This window comes from Choloepus didactylus, chromosome 19, assembly GCF_015220235.1.
Source record: "Choloepus didactylus isolate mChoDid1 chromosome 19, mChoDid1.pri, whole genome shotgun sequence".
In the NCBI taxonomy this organism is placed as follows: domain Eukaryota; kingdom Metazoa; phylum Chordata; class Mammalia; order Pilosa; family Megalonychidae; genus Choloepus; species Choloepus didactylus.
In genome coordinates, this window is record NC_051325.1 from 39,123,448 (window position 1) to 39,141,381 (window position 17,934).

Sequence of the window (17,934 nt, forward strand, 5' to 3'; positions counted from 1 at the left end):
AGCTGTGTTTTCTGGAGATGAGCTTGACAGAGCATGCAGGACCGAGAGAAGGAGGAAGGAATCAGAACACAGGTCCATAAGTCACTGGGGTAAAATGATCCCTAGTTTCAAGGGCATATCTGCCCTAGTAGAACAGAGCCTTCTGCAGCATAATACACCCTTTTCTTTCACGTGTCTTTCAGAACTGGTTAAAGTCATATGGCTATCTGCTTCCCTATGATTCCCGGGCATCTGCGTTGCACTCAGGGAAGGCCTTACAGTCAGCAGTCTCCACTATGCAGCAGTTTTACGGGATCCCAGTCACCGGTGTGTTGGATCAGACAACAATCGAGTAAGATTTGCATAGGACATTGTATCTTTGAACTTTCTGGACTTACATTTGGATTCACATTTGACGTGGCCTTGTGTTCATACCATGTTCCTCCTTCCTTCCCGCCTCCCGGACGGAGGACCCCAAGGTGTCCTTTCGATTTGAGCTGGGGATGCACTGGGACGGGAATCCCAACCCTGCCATAAACTTGCTGTGTGACCTTGGGCAAGTCTCTAAACCTTCTGGGCCTCAGTTTCCTCATCAGTAAAATGAGATGTTGGGTTATAGATGATGTCTTAAGTCATCTCTGACTCAACTGATGGTTCTGTGAGGCCCCCTCTGGAGTTCCCTGAGACGTGCACACCTCACTGGATACAGAGAACTCTGGAATGATAATGAGGTGGCAACTCTTGTTTCACTTTTTCCATTTATCAGTCATTTACTGGGCTTGGTCTTATAATCCCTCCCTCCATAGGCCCTGTGTTTCACAAAACCCACAGTCACCTGGCTCCACCAGTCTTCAACTCAGAAGAAAACACCGAGTTTCAGGGAGACAGATGGGAGGTAATAACAAACAAGCAAAACCACGAGAATGATTGAGTGTAAACAGGAGGGAGAGAAGGGTGCTGGGGTGGCACCCCACAGGGAGAGGAGGCCAGGCCTGTGGCCTCGTGGCAGTGAAGGGTCCACAGGGCCAGCTGTGGCTGAGTGGTCCAAAAGGGTCAGCCGAGTTCAGTAAAAGGAGGTTTTTGTTATCTCCCCAGGTCAGTGGAGACCAAGCCAGATTGCAGTGGGGAGAAGCAGAGGTGAAGAGTAGAGATGGCAAGAGTAGAGCAAACTTCCAAGGAGCTTGACAGTGAAGGGAAATTTTAAAAAGGTGGTAGCTCAAGAGGGTTGGAGACTTGTTTAAAAGACAGGAGAAAGTTGAGCATGTGTAAATGTGTTTAAGACATGGAAGACATGGAAAAGAGCTGGAAAAAGTCTCCTAAGGAGGTGGTAAGGGGTGGGGTCCTGAGCTCAGGTGGAAGGAGACAGCAGGGTGGGTGGAGGGACAGGAAATTGAGACTGTAGCCTTGGACCTGCTTGTGGATCAGCTGCGCCCCAAGGGAGCATCTTTCTGGCTTCAGCTTGTTCATCTGCAAGAGGGAGTGTTGAATTATTTGGCTTTCCACTTCTAGGATCCCATCATTCTAAGCTTCTGCAATTTAAAAATTTGGTGTCTGGGGTCTCATGATCCTGATCTTCTGTCCAAACACTGTATATTCCTGAGTTTCTCGATTCTGAGATTCTGAAATTCGGAGGCAATGCATTTGAGTGATCCCAGGCTGCTGTGAGTCCAGGGGACGCCTCAGGCCGTGGGCTCCCATGCGAGCTGGTTAAGGAGAGCCCGGCGGCCTTACAAAGTGGAGGCTATTTTGGAGGCTTTGTGTGGGCCTCGTGGCCCTGTGTCCTGGGGCAGGGCACTGCTGTCTCTGCTGAGGCAGCACCTGGCCTTGGGGTTCTGTTCCAGAAATCCCCAGGCCTGTGGACGGGGTCCAGGGAGTGGCAGGTGGGCAGCAAAAGGCGGCGGCAGAGGGAATGAGCCGAGGGAAGACGGAGGCGTTTCCTGCCTGCAGCTCTGCCCCCACCTCTTTGTAGCAAGGCTGGGGAGCAGTGTTCCGGAGGCGTGGAAAGGAAGAAGGCGCTCACACTTCATCCCAGACCTGGGTGGGGAGGGTGTTGGGTGTGGAATTTAGAGATCTTAGTTTCAGCCCCAGCCCTGTGACCACTTCTCCTCTAGTGGCCCCGCCAGGCATAGCAGAGGGTCTCTCAGTTCTCTCCCCAGGGACTGCCAGCAAAGGGAAGCTGTAGTAGCAATTTTAAAGGACTATATTTGAGTGTCTGCTTTGGGAAATGTCACACATTATTCATTCACTCATTCATTCATTCAACAAACATAGTTCCCCTTTCTCAACCTTGTGCTAAGCGCTGAAAGTTAAAATAGGAGCCCCAGCCTCTGTTTGTAAAATTGCATTAAAATTTTTCTTATTCATTCAACTGAGATCCAGACCTGCCTCACCATTTTCTATATTTTGCAAATTACTCAATTTATTTTTATATATTTTCCCGTCTGTAAAATGGGGATAATAATTTCTGATTACCTCACAAGGTTGCTTTGAGAACTAAAAATTTTTTAAAAAGGAATGTAAACACTGTGAAAATGATAAATCTTTATACCAATGAATGGCATTGCTGTTAGTATGTCTTTTGTTATTGGCTATGAATGTAAAGCACTCTCTAGGCAGTGTGGAGCATAGAAAAAACCAAGTACGGCCTGGTCCCTTCCCTCGAGGGGCTTTTAATGTCTGGTTATAATGATCTCTGTCTTCTTTTCTCTATATGGCCAATGGCAACTGCTTTTTAAGAGGACTGCAAATGACATCAGACTGTTTTCCCATCCAACCATCTCAAGCTGTAGTTTATGAGATGATCGTTATGTCAGCACAGACAGAGGAAATGCTGGGATGGCCTGGGCCCCACCCAGCCACCATCTTTCAAACCTCCCACCCCAGCTCCTTTTATCAATCCTCCCTGATGTCCCTGATGTGACTTCACTTGATAACGAACAGTTACCAGGATTTACTCAGTTCCAGGCTGTCTTCTGGGGACACAAAGATGAATATGACATAGTGCTTGTCCTCAAAGAATTTACCATTTATTAGAGGCAACAGACTAATAGATTTAAAATCACAATAAAATGTAAAGAGTGCTGTGGGGAATTACGTCCCAAATACTACAGTTGTTTAGTGAAAGGGAGTTTGCTGTCTCCCAAGCCCTCACATTCTACTGTTGGATACTTCTGATTCATTCATTCTTTCATTCATTCATTCAACAACTGATCGTTGAGTACTTTCTGTTTCGGGTACTGTGTAAACACCGCAGATACAGGCACAGTTCCTATCCTCATGGAACTTAGACTCTAACAGGAGAGACGAAGAGTAAATAAGAAAGTAAATATACAAATATAATGTCAGGTATGATAAATGCTGTGAAGAAAAATTAGCAGCAGGATGGGCAGGGGGAGGCTACTTTAGACAAGGTGGATGGGGAAGTCCTCTCTGAAGGGGTGATGTTTGAGTAGAGACCTTAAAGGAGCAGCCATGTGGAGAGGAGAAGCTTCGCAAGCCTATGCAAAGACCCCGAAGCAGGAATAAGTGTCTCAGGTTCAAGAAACAGCAAGAAGGTCGCTATGGCTAGAAGATGTTGTTGGAGAGGTGGGCTGGGGTGAGGAGTTTGGGTTTTATTCTAGGTGTTTGAGGAAGTCACTGGAGACTTTTAAGCCAGGGAGTGATGTGATGTAATTACATATCCAGAGTGTTTTCAGATATATTCTCTTTTGAGGCTCCCTACAGCCTTAAAACATAGGAAGGGCAGGAACTGTAAGTCCCATGTTGCAGATGAGGAAAATGAGGCTCACCTTGGCTCAGTGGCTTGCCTTGGGGTCCTGTGATTAGTGAAGGAGCTGGAGTGATCAGGCCCATCTTCTGATTCCCCATCTCCTATACAACAATGCTTCTTCATATTTGATTGTGAGTGAATGAATGAATGAATGAATGAATCCATCAATCAGTCAGTCAATCATGTTCCTGTCGGAGCTGGGGTTCCGCAGTCCAGGGTGAGGGCGCACGTCACCAAGCAGGCTGGGGGTGGGACTGGGCAGTGCCTAACCATAGTGTTCAGTGACCACAGTGTGTGTGTGTGTGTGTGTGTGTGTGTGTGTGTGTGTGTGTGTGTGTGTCCTCTCTCTGCCCAGGTGGATGAAGAAACCCCGATGTGGTGTTCCTGATCACCCCCACTTGAGCCACAGGCGGAGAAACAAGCGCTATGCCCTGACTGGCCAGAAGTGGAGGCAAAAACACATCACCTACAGGTGCTTGGACTCCCTCTCTCCCTCCCTGGCTTTGGCTCCACCTCACTCTGTATTTCCCTGGCTTGAAGGTCAGAGGGTCACCCTTTAGGTGGGTGTGGGAGTCAGGGCGAGAGCCAGGTACATGGGTTTCAGGACCAGGTGCTGAGAGTCTAGGACTTTGTCCCCCTTGTGGCTTCCAGAGGATGCTGTGGCTCCAACTGCAGGTTCATTTGATCCTTCAGGGCTTATTAGTTGTGTTCTGTTTAGATGCTTATAGTTTTTAGTTACAGAAAAGGAGGATCAGTTGTTCAATAACTTTCAGCTGTGATAAAGATCATGGCTGAACTCTTCTTCCTCTCCCTATCATGCTTGCCAAACCCCACTTCCTCCAATCTGGATCCCCCTTCCCACCTAAAATCAGCCTGGTGGACTTCACTGGAGATTCCCAACCCACAGTTCCAGTTGTTTCTCAAGGACTTGAGAGAACTGGGAACTGAATCACATCAGTGTCACCCTTGCCTGAGGGAACCAGGATCCATTTCCATGTCAGACCAGGGACCAAGAACAAAGATGATGAGGCCATCCCAGCAGAGTCAGATGTCAGAAGTTGGGCTGGGGCAGGGGCAGGGGCAGAGGCCAGGCATAGAGCAGACTGAGGTGAGCTATGGTTGGCACCTTTCAAGGCTCTAATTCCATCTCAAGTGGACCCTCTGGGTTCAGGGGCAAGATCTAAGACAGAGATTCTTAGAGTTGAACTAAGGCCTCTCCTGCTGGCAAGTTGTAGAGTCCAGAACAGGGTCTTTTCAGAAATCTGACAAAAGAAAGAAACTTAAGAAGAATTTGGGTAAGAAGGTGGACAGACTCTTAGGGTTTCCTGAAGAGGTAGAGAGGATCAAGAGAAAGAAGTGAATTCTAACCCAACTCTGATCTTAACTTCCAGCATCCAACCTCTGTGAGCCTCAATTTCCTTACCTATAGAATGGGTAGGACAGCCCTTGCCCCACTTAGTCACGGGCAAAGCACCGAGAAATAGTGATGCTCCTTTGTTGAGACCCATGCAAAGTCTAATCTATAACTGATTAATTTAGATGCCACCTTGTACCAGACAAGCAATAGTGGACACCAAAGATTTTTAAAGGGATTTTTCACATAAACTCTTCTCTACTGTTAGAATATTTTAATATATTTCTTTATAAACGTGTTCATAAGTTGGGAGAAAAAACTTATTTAGAAAATGCTATCCACCAACTTATTTTTTTCCCTGTGAATTGGAGTGGAAACCTTTATTCAACATAAACTTTGTCAGTGATCAATTATAAAACACAGCATGCCTACTCCGACTTTTCTTCAGCCCCTGGGAAACCTCAGAGGAATTCTAGGGTTGAAAATTTGAATCTTACTGGGCCCTATGGTCTCTGATAGCCCTTTTAGCTCTGCTGGTCTCTGCTCATCTGCACCTCCCTAACGACCCTCCCCTCTCTCACCAGCATTCACAACTACACCCCAAAGGTGGGTGAGCTGGACACGAGGAAAGCTATTCGCCAGGCGTTCGACGTGTGGCAGAAGGTGACCCCGCTGACCTTTGAAGAGGTGCCATATCATGAGATCAAAAGTGACCGGAAGGAGGCAGACATCATGATCTTCTTTGCTTCTGGCTTCCATGGCGACAGCTCCCCATTCGATGGGGAAGGGGGATTCCTGGCCCACGCCTACTTCCCTGGCCCAGGGATTGGGGGAGATACGCACTTTGATTCGGACGAGCCATGGACATTAGGAAATGCCAACCATGATGGTAAGGCCATGAGGGGACAAAGGATCAGTCCCGGGTTGCTCAGTTCTCAGGGTAAGAAAGCTCTGGAAAGAGCTTGGAGGATATAAGATACCACAGATGAGGTTCCTGCTTGCTGTGGCCCCATAATTTCTAGCATCCTTGAATAACATGCCTGTCTCCACTAAGATTCAAATTTATATTTATGGAGCAAGACTCAACAGTGTGCAGTGACAGTAACAATACCCTTTGGGGTTGCAAAAGAGTTTCCTTGTCAATATTTACTCACAAGGCCCTTAAGACAAGTGTACATTATTATGCCCATTTTTAAGATGAGGCGTTTGGGCTCAGAGAGTTTGGGCTCAAGCTCTTGTTCAACTAGCTGACTATGTGACTAGGACTGAACTAGTCACCTTCTTGTTCTCCATGTATTAAAAGGAGGGCGGCATTAGTGAGCTCCAAGTTCCCTTCCAAGTCTAATGGAACATGCTGCAAAGCCCGGGGAAATCCAAACATTACAGATATGGTCTCTGTCCTCTGGAAGTTTGGAGTTGAGAAGGGGAGAGAGATGTGTACATAAGTAGCCCTGTCATGAGGCAGACTGTACAGAAAGCTATAGCAGGGGTACCAGAAAATGCAGTGGGAATCTGAAGAAGGGAGGGACAAAGGATTCTGGCTATTAGATTATAAAAGATAACCATAAGTACTTCAGTATTCCAAGACTTGTGCGGAGTGCTTTCCACACATTGTCCCCATTTTATAGATAGGTCAACTGAGGTACAGATAAACATTACATAACCCACCGAAGGTCCCATAGCTGGTGAATGGTTAGAGAAAGCTTTGAACCTGGATATTATGACCCTAAAGCCCATACTCTTACCCACCATGCTGAGCTTCGTGATTTTCAATTCACAAGGTACACCAGAATCACCTGGAAACCTTTTTTTTTTTTTTTTTTGAGAATGCAGATTCCAGGCTGCAGGCCCCTAACCTTTTGCCATTTGGATTCTCTGGGTCTGATGTAGAGCCTGGGAATCTGCATTCAGTCTCATGAATTTCCCAGGTGTTTTTGATGCAGGTGTTTCATCACCTTGAGAAACACTGTTTTACTCTCCAAGTTTCCCTAACTTGCCTGATCCTAAGAGTCAATTGGAGTTCTTGTTATTAATATGGATTCCCAGGCCCTTCCCCCTGGAGAGTCCGATTCGTACGCTTAGGCAAGTTTGGGAAGCCCTTGGCGATGCTTCAGACGGGGCAGATTCTTGAAGGCCCATTTCATCAGAAGCGTGTTTGGTGTCTGTAGAGGGGGACTCTCTCCTTGAGAACACTTCCTGTCAGGAGGTGGATCAGGAATTGGCAATCTTGGCTTGTCTGTCAAAGATTGGTTCAGGAGACGGTTTGGCCAAGGCTCAGCCTAGGCAGTTATGAAATGACAACATTTTCTTCGTCCCCTCCCCTCTTCTTTTTTGTTCTCTTTCCTATCACCCTCCATTTCCTCAGCCCTGGTACCTCTCCCCTTTTGTCCTGGATGTGTTTCCTGGCTTTCTGGTAACCTGTTCTTTATCTTATTCTTATTCTTGGATGGACATCAACGAATGGCTGCCTGAACTAACTGATAAGGTGTGAGGAAAAGAGACCTAATATTTTTCAGCCCCTATGATGTGCCAGGCACTGCTAGATAAGATTTTAATTATACTCCTGGTGGAGATAAGTGAATGTTGACAGGGTTGTTGTCCAGAGCAAACAGTGGGCAGACACTCCTACCCCTCTGCCCTCCCTTCTTCCCAGTCTGGGAGTTTGTACTTCCCTTACCAGCTGGGCCGCTGCTGGAGAATTAATTGGGCCCAACCTTAAAATCCCAAGAACTTCAGGTGGTGTGTGTGGGAAGGACTGGAACCTGTGGATGGATACCACCCCGGCAATCCCCTCCCATGTGCCCCACCCCATCTGTGATGAAAGATTGCCAACTCTGAGGGAAATTCCAAGATGGCTAATGTCTTCTTGGACAAGAGTCATGACTCTTCTCTGCTTTGGAAACCAAGCATGAACTATCCAGATGCAACTCCTAGCTATAGCAATAGGCCTCTGGCTGGAGAATTGGACTTCAATGGACTGCCCTAGGGTGGGGTTTTAGTTTCCTGGCTGCTAAAATAAATACCATGAAGTGGGTTGGCTTAAAAACAGAAATTTATCGGCTCACGGCTTTGAGGCTAGGAGAAGTCCAAAATCAAGGCAGCATCCAGGCAGTGCTTTCTCCCAGAAGTCTGTGATATTTTGGGGCTGGCTGCTGGTGATCCTAAGTCCTTGGCTTTTCTGTCACATGGCAGTGCACATGGCGGCCTCTCCTGGCCTCTCTGGGTTCCCTTGACTTCCACTGTCATAATATGTCTTCCTCTGTGTCTGAATTTCATTCTGCTTATAAAGCACTCCAGTAATAGGCTTAAGACCCAGTTGGGCAGTACTTTAACTGAATTAACCTCATCAAAAAGGCCTTTTTACAATGAGTCCACACCCACAGGAATGGATTAAGTTTAAGAACATGTTTTTCTGGGGTAGATAGCTCCAAGCCCCCCACGGGTGGGTTTTGGATGGGAGAGAAAGGAACCAGGATTTATTGTGCACCTGTCTATTATCTTGTTTAGTTCCCACATAAATTCAGCAAGCGAGTGAGCAGAGTCTCCTGGGAACTTTTTGTTTGTGGGCTTACTGCTTTTTTTAAAACTTTTATTATGGAAAAGTTCAAGCTCACAAAAGCAGGGAGAAGGATACCATGACCCCGCAGTATCCATCACGCTGGGTGAGCAACAGTCAACACGGTGCCATTGCTATTTCACCTACCGGCCTTCCAACCCCACCCCACTCTCATTCTTTGGCTGATGTATTTTGAAGAAAATCCCAGACACAATGTCATTTTGCCTGTAAATACTTTAGCATATACCTCTGATAGGTACAGACTTATTTTTAGCATAACCACAAAATCATTATCAAACCCAACGTTAACAATAGTTTCAACAAAATCTAATACCCAGTTTTGATCATTTTCCCAAATAATCTCAAAAATGTCTCTTACAGTTGTTTGCTTGAATCAGAATCCAAACAAACCCACACACTGCCTGTGGCTGATATGTCTCGTAAGGCCCTTTTAATTTAAATCCATTTCCCCCTCTCCCCGTCCCACCCCCACCCCCGTGACATTCATTTGTTGAAGAAACTGGGTCATTTGTCCTCAGTATAGTCATTTGGCTCAACTAGGTTCAGGTCCATTTTACCATGTCTCTCTTCCCTACATTTCCTGAATATTGGTCATCAGATCTACAGGCAGACTAGATTTAGGTTCACTTTTTTGGCAAGAATACTTCCCAGGGGGTGTTGGTGCCTTTGCATCACACAGGTTGTCACACAGCATAAAATTCACCTGGGGAACTTAAAATAATAAAAGACTGCCTAAGCCCTAACCCGGATCTCCAGAATCAGAATCTCCTACATCTGTGTGTGTAAAAGTCTCCCCTGGAGAACCACGGGGTTGTAAAGGTGATTCTGATTCTCCACCTGGCTGGAGTCTGTGGGGACTCTCACCCAACCCACCTGTAAGCTGGTTTCTGGGGCTACTTCCAGACACTCAGTCCTTGTCTCTTTCACGTGAGTCAACCAGTGATGTCTGCTGGGAATGGATCCTAGCCCAGGCTGCTCCTGCACAGGGGAAGGTGACAAGACAGGAAGAGCCATCATGACTAGCACTTCAGAGGGTGGAGGACTCTTCCCCCATCCTGGGAGGTAGGCCAGGCAGGGGTTATGAGCTCCATTTTAGAGATGAGCTCCACAGGGTTAAGGACTTCTCACAGGTGTTGAGTGGCAGAGCCAGAGTTGAACCTAGGACTCTGCATTTTTAACAGGTGGTTCTGCTGCAGGTGTCCAAGAACCACACCTGGAAAAATACTGAATTTTTGGCCCTGCTCCACCCAGGGTGCTGTCACATAGCCGTGCCAAGCACAAAGCTTGCCGTCAAGGAGCTCACGGTCCTGGAGCAGATGAGCGTGTGTCCTGGGGATGTAATGGCAGGTGGAAAGTGGTCAGCACCATAAAGACAGTTGAAACTGCTGGAAAGGGCAGCAGGGAAGTACTCCCTGCCAGCTGGGGAAATCAAGGAAGGCTTCTGGGGGGCTGCAGCATTGAGCTGAACTTTGAAGGAGTGGGGTATGTCAGGTGGAGTGGCAGCACCGACCAAAGAATAGAGGCAAAAAGAAATGTTATATCCCTTTTTGGGAGGTGGGGAGTCGATGAGATGGGGACCACCAAATCTGGAGGGTCCCATGAGGAAGAAATGAAGGAGAGGAAAGGACTTGATTCCCCAGACCCAAGGGAGTGCTCCCTAGCAGAGATGCTGGTCCTCACAAGCAGCCCAACCCAACCCTGCTGATGACAAGTGATGGTCTTGGGCCAGGAACCAGCATGAGCACTTTTTACACCTTGCTTCATGAATCTTCACCCCCATTCTTAGGATGAAAGTACATTATCATCTTCACGTCACAGCGGAAGAGATTTAACACGTCACACTGTAAGGACATGGCAGAGCTGGGCAGTCAGCCTCCAGGAAAGTGTGCTTCAGACCACTCCACTTCCCTGCCTCTCACCTTCTGGGCAGGCGAGACCCTGGGGGCTTCTCCATGCCAGGCCTCTCCTCATTCCTCTGCTTCCTCCCCTTGCAAGCTCCAGGAAGTCCTGCTCCTCTCCCCTCTCCTTCCATATCCCCCTAGAGCAGCCCCCATGTGACTGCTCTCGGGGGTTCCTGAGCAGTAGGATGCCAGCTTTTCTCCCCCTTTTGGTCCCTGGAGGAAACCCACAGGCACAGAGGTTAACAGAGTAACCTTGACTCAGGCCAAGGTTCAGAATCTCGCTGGGTGCCCAGAGCCCTGCTCCCTGGCCTCCAGCTGAGACCCCTGTGGCTGGCCCCCGAGCAAGGGCCTGGTCAGGAGACTGAGGTCCTGAAGAGCTTGTCCCAGGTGGAAGAACAGGCTGGGAGCAGAGCTGGGCCAGGACCCCGGGAAGCAGAGCTGCCTTCCGCTGGCTCGAGTGGCTGCCTTTGTTTTGGATAACGCTCAGAGATGAGCTCAACCTTCTCTGCTGCCAAAGGGACCTGGACCTGAGGAAGGAGCCGGGGGTGGCCCAGCATTCTCCTGCCAGTTTGCCCTGCCCCAGCAGAAGGCCGGCCCCAGGCTTTTGGCCAATCTTGCACTGATTCTTGCACATCCCTTTTCCTCTCCACTGCTCAAAAGCTGTTTCGCTGAGGACACTGGTCACATCAGCAGAGCAGTGGGCACACACTTCTCCCAGTCTGGGTCTGCCACACCGGGTTCTTCTCTCCTCCCAAGACCTTAGCCAGGAACCAGAGGCAATCCCAACCTCCATCTAACCCCCACAAGAACCTCAGGGCTGGGCTGGGGAAGGGCAACTTTGTCAGAGATGCTTGGGGCCAGAGTGGGCAGTAGGATTCTTGACATCCCGCAGGTTCCTGGCAGCCTCCCCTGGACGTAGTAGTGGCAGAAATGGGCTGAGATGAGATAACAGGCAGGGCTCAAGGGCAAACAGAGGCCAGGGGTCAAGGCCAGCAGGGGTCTGTAACTGGGCGGCCAGGAGTCAAAACTGCCAACACAATTACCTGCCTAACTCCCAGCCCTTTACATTTCTTTCCTAAAGCTGAATATCTTAATACCACCAAATTCAGGCCTTGCTCTCTCTGAGGTCTAATTCCATAAGCTCAGGGGACTTGGCTTTAAGAGGAGCTGGCTGCTAGAACCCCATTGGCCTTGTGCTTCCTTTCCTGTAAATGGGCTTATTCCAGTAACCAAGCTTCTTTCTTAAGTATGACAAAGAACCGCTACCATTCAGTGCTAAGTGCTTTATATATATTATCTTATTCAAGCCTCACACAACCGTGTGTAGTAGAGGTGATTTCCCCATTTTACAAATGAGGAAATTGAGGCTCAGAGGAGTAAGCCTGCTGGCCAAGTTCAGAGAGCTGGTAGGGGACAGAGCTGGACGTGAACGAGATCTGTCCCACTCAGAGGCCCATGAGGCCACCTCAGTTCTGTACTGGGGAGCCCTCTCCCACTTCCGGCACCTGGATTTTGTTTCCACCAGCATCTGAATCCCTGCCTTGATCTTGGCCTGAGGACTTACCTGACTGAAAGCTGCCCCATGAAAGGGGCCCTCCTTGTTCCCGGCCTCCTGAAGCTGACCACCAGCCTGCAGCCCCAGAACCACCCCTCCTGGCCCACACGGCCTCCCCCTTGGCTCAGGCCCTTTCCATCTCTCACCTGGACCTTTGTACCAGCTTCGGAACTGATCTCTCTGCCTCTGGTCTCATCCCCCCACCCCACCCCCAGCCCTCCAAATGCAGCCAGAGTGATTTCATCTTTTCACCTACCCCCATTCCTGCTTAAACCCCCAATGGCCAGGAAGCAAATCCAAATTCTTTGTAGGGCATTACGGAGCCCTGTGAGCCGGCCTGTCTGACCTCATCGCTCTCTGGCCCCCCCCACCGTGCTTTGTTCCAGAGCCAAGTGGAATGAAACTGCCTGTCCCTGGACATTGTTTATAGCCTTCCCTCTGCCAGGAATGCCAACCCCCCCTTCCTCTCCTACCGTCTGAATCCATTCTGCTGACTAACTTCTTATCTATGAAAACTCAAGCTTCACCTTCCTGAAGCTTTCCCTGAACACCTTCCTCCAAGTTCAGAGTCCCCACTGGACCCTTACAGACATCTATTCAAGCAGCTGGGACCCCCTATTGCACTTATTTTGTTTCCTCATCCATATACTCTACTGTTTCGAGAGTTCTGGAACGCAGGGATTGTGTCTGATTTCTCGGTATGTTACCAGTGTCACCATGGCACAAAGCATGTGCTCAGTGTTTGCCTAATTAATGGATGGATGGATAGGTTGATTGATATTTTATTGGGTGTCCTGTGAACCTCCCACTGCTCTTTCCACAGGGAATGACCTCTTCCTGGTGGCAGTGCATGAGCTGGGCCATGCACTGGGACTGGAGCACTCCAATGACCCCAGTGCCATCATGGCGCCCTTCTACCAGTACATGGAGACGCACAACTTCAAGCTGCCCCAGGATGATCTCCAGGGCATCCAGAAGATCTACGGTGTGTGGCAGGGGAGAGCATGGGGGAGCAGGGGTGGGCTGGGAGTGTTGCCATCCATCTGCACAGCTGCTGGGCTCCTTGGTTCCCTGGGCTTGGATTCTACTTTCTGCATCTACTGTTGTTTTGTCTTCTTGGGCCTGCAATCAGAAGGCCTGGATTCAGGTACCAGCCCTGTCTCTGTCTGGTCTCCAACCTCTAGAAACTTCTGATGTCTTTGCTTGGCCAGAAAGGGGAAAGCGTCCCCCTGGCACACTTGGGAAACCTTGGGAAGGGCCTGACTGAAGACTGGGAGGGACAAAGTTGCTTAGAAGACTCCCGTACCCTCCTCTCTACCCACTTCTCTTTGCTTATGCCTCCCTCTCTCCTCCTGTGGTTCAATCCCTCACTCATTCACCAAACAGTGACTGAGCACTTTCAAGAGCTTCACACACCTGCCCTAGGAGAGGTGACACAATGTGAAGTGAATAACCAGAGCTTTGTTCTTAAAAAAAGAAAAATGAGAGGCTAAGCTGATATCTTGATAAGCTAGGAAAGGCCTCCTACCATTGCCTCTTTCCTGGTTTTCTTTTCACGCTGGTATGTGAAGTTCTTGTTCTTGTCAAATGAGTCATGTGAGATGGGACCAGTTTACTCGAGCCAATGCTTGTCAACATAGCACCAAAAAAGAATGTGCCCTTCTGATGTAGGGGCTTCTGCCCAATAACCCTGAGCCCTGCAGATGGGCAGGATCTCCATAGACGAAGCAGCAGAAGACCAGGTGGGGACTGGCAGGAATTCTGAAGATAGAGTGGACAGGATGTACCGATCAATCAGACATGGGGGGGCGGGCAGAGGGACAAGTATGACAGCAAGCTTTCTGGCTTCTGGAGTTATGGGGCAATAGGATTTATCAGTCTGCAGTTCAGAGATCTGAGCTGGGATATTGCTCTGGGTTCATTGGTGTCCAATACAGTAGCCACTAGCCACATGTGGCTATTGAGACTGAAATTTGTATTAATTGAAATTAAATAAGATTAAAGTCTCAGTTTCTGAGTCACACTGAGAACTAGTTGGACATTTCAAGTGCTCAGAAGTCACATGTGCCTAGAGGCTATTGTAATGGACAGTGCAGATTTTGAACATTTCCATCCTCATTGAAGGCTCTATTGTTCAGCTCTGATATAGCAGGGCATTAAAGCCATGAATCTGGATGGGTTCTCCTAGGGTAATGATTCTTAGCCTTGGACACCCACTGGAATTACCTGGGAATTCCAGTTAAATATACTAATGCCCAGGCCTCAGGTCTCACTCCCAGAGATTCAGTTTCAGTTGTTGTGGGGTGCTGCTTAGTGGCAGGAGTTTTAGGAGCTCCCCAGGTGATCCCAATATGCAGCCAAAGTTGAGAACCACTGACCTAGGGATCCAAATGTAGAGAGAGAAGAGGATCCAGGCTAAGCCAAGACCACTCCAACCTTTCAAGGATAGGGTAGAGGAGAAAAGGAGGCTGAGCTGGAACAGCCTATGGGTAGGAGGGAAAACAAGACCACACAGTATCCTGAAAACAGAGAGGAGAATGTTTTAAGGAAAGTGTGCCTATGATCCTGCAACTCAAAGCATGGGCCTCAGACCAGCAATATTGGCACCACCTGGGAGACTGAAGAAACTCAACATTTCAGGTCCCTCTTCGGATCTTCTGAGTCATAACCTGCATTTTAACAAGATTCCCAGCTGATTCATGTGCACAGCAATGTTTGAGAAGTGACCCTAAAATACTGAGTCAAGTGACCATTAGACTTGGCAAAGTGCGGGCCTCTGATGACCTGAACAAGTGCAGTTTCAGCGGGTGATGGGGCAGAAGAGGAACTGGTATAGGATAAAGAAAGAAAGTGGGGCCAGTGTGCACGAATGGTAGCAGAGAAATAATAGATAAAAGGGTGCAATCTGGAGGAGGATATAGATTGAGGAAGTGTTTTTGTTGGCTTGTTTTGTCTTAGATGGGAGCAACTTTGTGGATGCCAGGAGAGAGAAAAGAACCAAGAGGTGGGGAGAGGGCGGGAGAGCATATGAGCTCTGAGCCTTGTAACAGGAGAGAAAAAAGAAAAGATACCAGATTTGGGAGTGGGAAGAGGAAAGAGTTCCCCTCTAATGGCTTCTGTTTTCTCCAAGAATGGAGAGTTAGAGATGGGGAGAGAGAGGAGGAGCTGGAGGGTGACAGACTTGTCTCGGAGCTGGTTGGGATGAGGATAAGGTGATGGCACTGGGACACAGGGTGGCCCCTTCTCTAAGACGCAGCCCCTCTCTCCAGGACCCCCAGCCGAGCCCCTGGAGCCCACAAGGCCTCTCCCCACGCTCCCCGTCCGCAGGATCCACTCACCGTCTGAGAGGAAGCACGAGCGGCAGCCCAGGCCCCCGCGGCCACCCCTTGGGGACCGGCCATCCACACCAGGCACCAAACCTAACATCTGTGACGGCAACTTCAACACGGTGGCCCTCTTCCGGGGCGAGATGTTTGTGTTTAAGGTAGGGCCAGTCCTCTGGCACCCCCGGGTGTTCCTCTTGCACTCCTTCCCCCACCACGGAGCCCGATTAGGCTCTGGGATTAGGCCTGCTGGGAGGCCTAGGTGGGAGCTGGCCCCATGGCCAGGGCATGGGGCCCATTCCTGGTGCTGCTGGGAGAATCAACTTGCTGTTCCCAAGAGGAAAGGGTGAAAGGTGGGTGAGCCCGGACCTTCCCGGGGGTCCACACTGGGGAAAAGTGCTGGGGACCAGCGTCTGTTCTGTTCATCTTGAACAAGTCCCCTCCCCTTCCAGACCGCAGGTTTTCCAAGGGGGTCAGTCATTTCTCTTAAGATTGAATGAGCTAATGGCTGTGAAGATGGCTGGCTCAGAGGAAGGGTGCGGTCAGAGGTGGCTGAATCTGACTCCAGGTCCTGCCAGGGCCCGAGAGGAAGCTGGCCAGCCTACATCTTGTCACCTGTCCTGTGCCTGTCACCTTAGCTGTGGACTGACTGGGTGGCAGTTTGGTTGGTGTTTTGCAGGTTGGGTTCTTCAGGAAGAGGACTTTGAGATGGTGTTTGGAATGCAGGACTTCAATAAGGAAGTTCCTTTGGAATTAATATCTGGGAAAGGGGAGGGGAGTGGTGGGAGAAGTCAAGCAGCTCCATAGGCTCACTGCAAACTTGGCCACCCTGACAGGGCACTGTGGAGCTAGCATGGGCTAGAAATGGCTGGAACTTTATAGCCCCCGCTTCATTCAATCATTGGAAGAGGAAGGGTATGATCCTCGGGGAGGATCTCTGAAGCTGACGCCATACTGAAGAGGATCTGGGCTGCACCTTCCCGTCTCCATCACACTGGGAGATGTGAGGGGGGCTAACCCATTCCTCTCATGGTGTTCTCCTGCAAGCTTTGAGCCCCTGTCCTGCCTCTCATGAGTGGCTCTGGGCAAGTCACTTGGCCTTTCTGAAGACTATATCTCAGAACTACTTAGCAGAGTTGTGACAGGTTAAAAAACTGGATGTGAAAATGCTTTGTAAAACACCTTTAAAAAACCTCTTTTCTACCTTTTGTACCATCTTTTATAGATTATATTTGATCTTCTGCACTTATTTCTCTTAGACCCTCCCAACTGAACTGTTTATAGGCAAGTCTGGGCTATCATCCCCGTTGACACACAGGAAAACTGAGGTGTGGGCAAGTTCCGGGACTTGCCCACACTGCTTCCCAGAAGGATTTTTATCATACTCTTTGCTTTTTTAGCTGTCATTTATTCAACAATGACCACATGCCCCACACTGTTCTAGGTTCTTGACCTGCATTCTTTCATTCAATTAGCCCCATTTGCAGGTGAGGCTCTTGAAGTACTTTGCCCCAGGTCATGCAGCTGTAAGTGGAGGCACCTGCATTCCTACCCAGGCTTGGGGGAATTCCATGGCGTGCTGCCTCAGATCCCTGCCCTGCTGGGTGGGGCCAGCCCGTGTGGAGGGCACCCTGAGCTTCACAGTGCGGGAGGATTGGGTTAGGCTGATGTCTCGACTCTCTGCTGCCCCCATGTGGTCACCACAGGCTCCAGCGTCTTCCTTTTCAGCTCCCCTGCGCAAACCCACCCACCGCCCTGTCTGCTTTCTGTTTCAGGGTCTCTAGGTCTCTGCTGCCTCGGTTCTGTGCCACCCTCTTAATGCCCTGTCCCAGGGGAGGGGAGGGATGGAAGAGTCCTGGCTGTGGGAAAAGTTCTGCTTCTGTCCCTAGCTTGCCACCTGGGGGGAAAGTTGTTTGCCCTCTCTGGTCTACCCTTTCAGTGGGAACTAGAAACTCCTGCCCATTCGTTCCTTCATTTGACAAACATTTCTTGAGCCCCAACTGGGGCTAGGTCTTGTGGTGGGTGCTGGAGTCCAAAAATGATCCAAACTCCCTTCACTCTGCCTTTGAGGAGCTCCCAGCCCAGTAGGGGTGTGTTGGGGACTGCAGGTGAAGAAATGACTAATTCCTTGGTGGGTCAAGGAGGGCTTCTCCGAGAAGGTGCACCAAAATGAACTTGAGGAGGAAAGTCTAGGCATCGGGAACTGCTTGTACAAAGGCGTGGAGGGTGGGAGTGGGTGCTGAAAATTGCCTGGCACATTTGGGAAATGTTTGGAATCCCCATGTGGCTGGAGTGTCAGGTGAGGGGGAAGGATGAGAATAAGACGTGAGGCTGGTGAAGGAGTTGGGGGCTACAATGAGAAGGCTCTCACGTACCCAGACAGGGGACTAGGAATGGTCCTGTGAAAGCCAGAGCCATTGGGAGGTTTAAATGAAGAGAGTTACATGACATCCTGTCTTCCTCATGGAGGGGCTTT

General features: G+C 49.4%; 1 protein-coding gene across 1 annotated transcript in view; it reads left to right on the forward strand.

Moving 5' to 3' along the window:
• Window positions 1–17,934, forward strand: part of MMP24 (matrix metallopeptidase 24) — a 42,967-nt gene that overhangs the window by 18,757 nt on the left and 6,276 nt on the right. Inside the window, exons 2-6 of the mRNA XM_037811757.1 lie at window positions 183–331; window positions 4,104–4,220; window positions 5,687–5,991; window positions 12,959–13,120; window positions 15,405–15,619. Of these exons, the coding sequence (XP_037667685.1) occupies window positions 183–331; window positions 4,104–4,220; window positions 5,687–5,991; window positions 12,959–13,120; window positions 15,405–15,619 (948 nt within the window). The remainder of the gene's footprint in view (window positions 1–182; window positions 332–4,103; window positions 4,221–5,686; window positions 5,992–12,958; window positions 13,121–15,404; window positions 15,620–17,934) is intronic.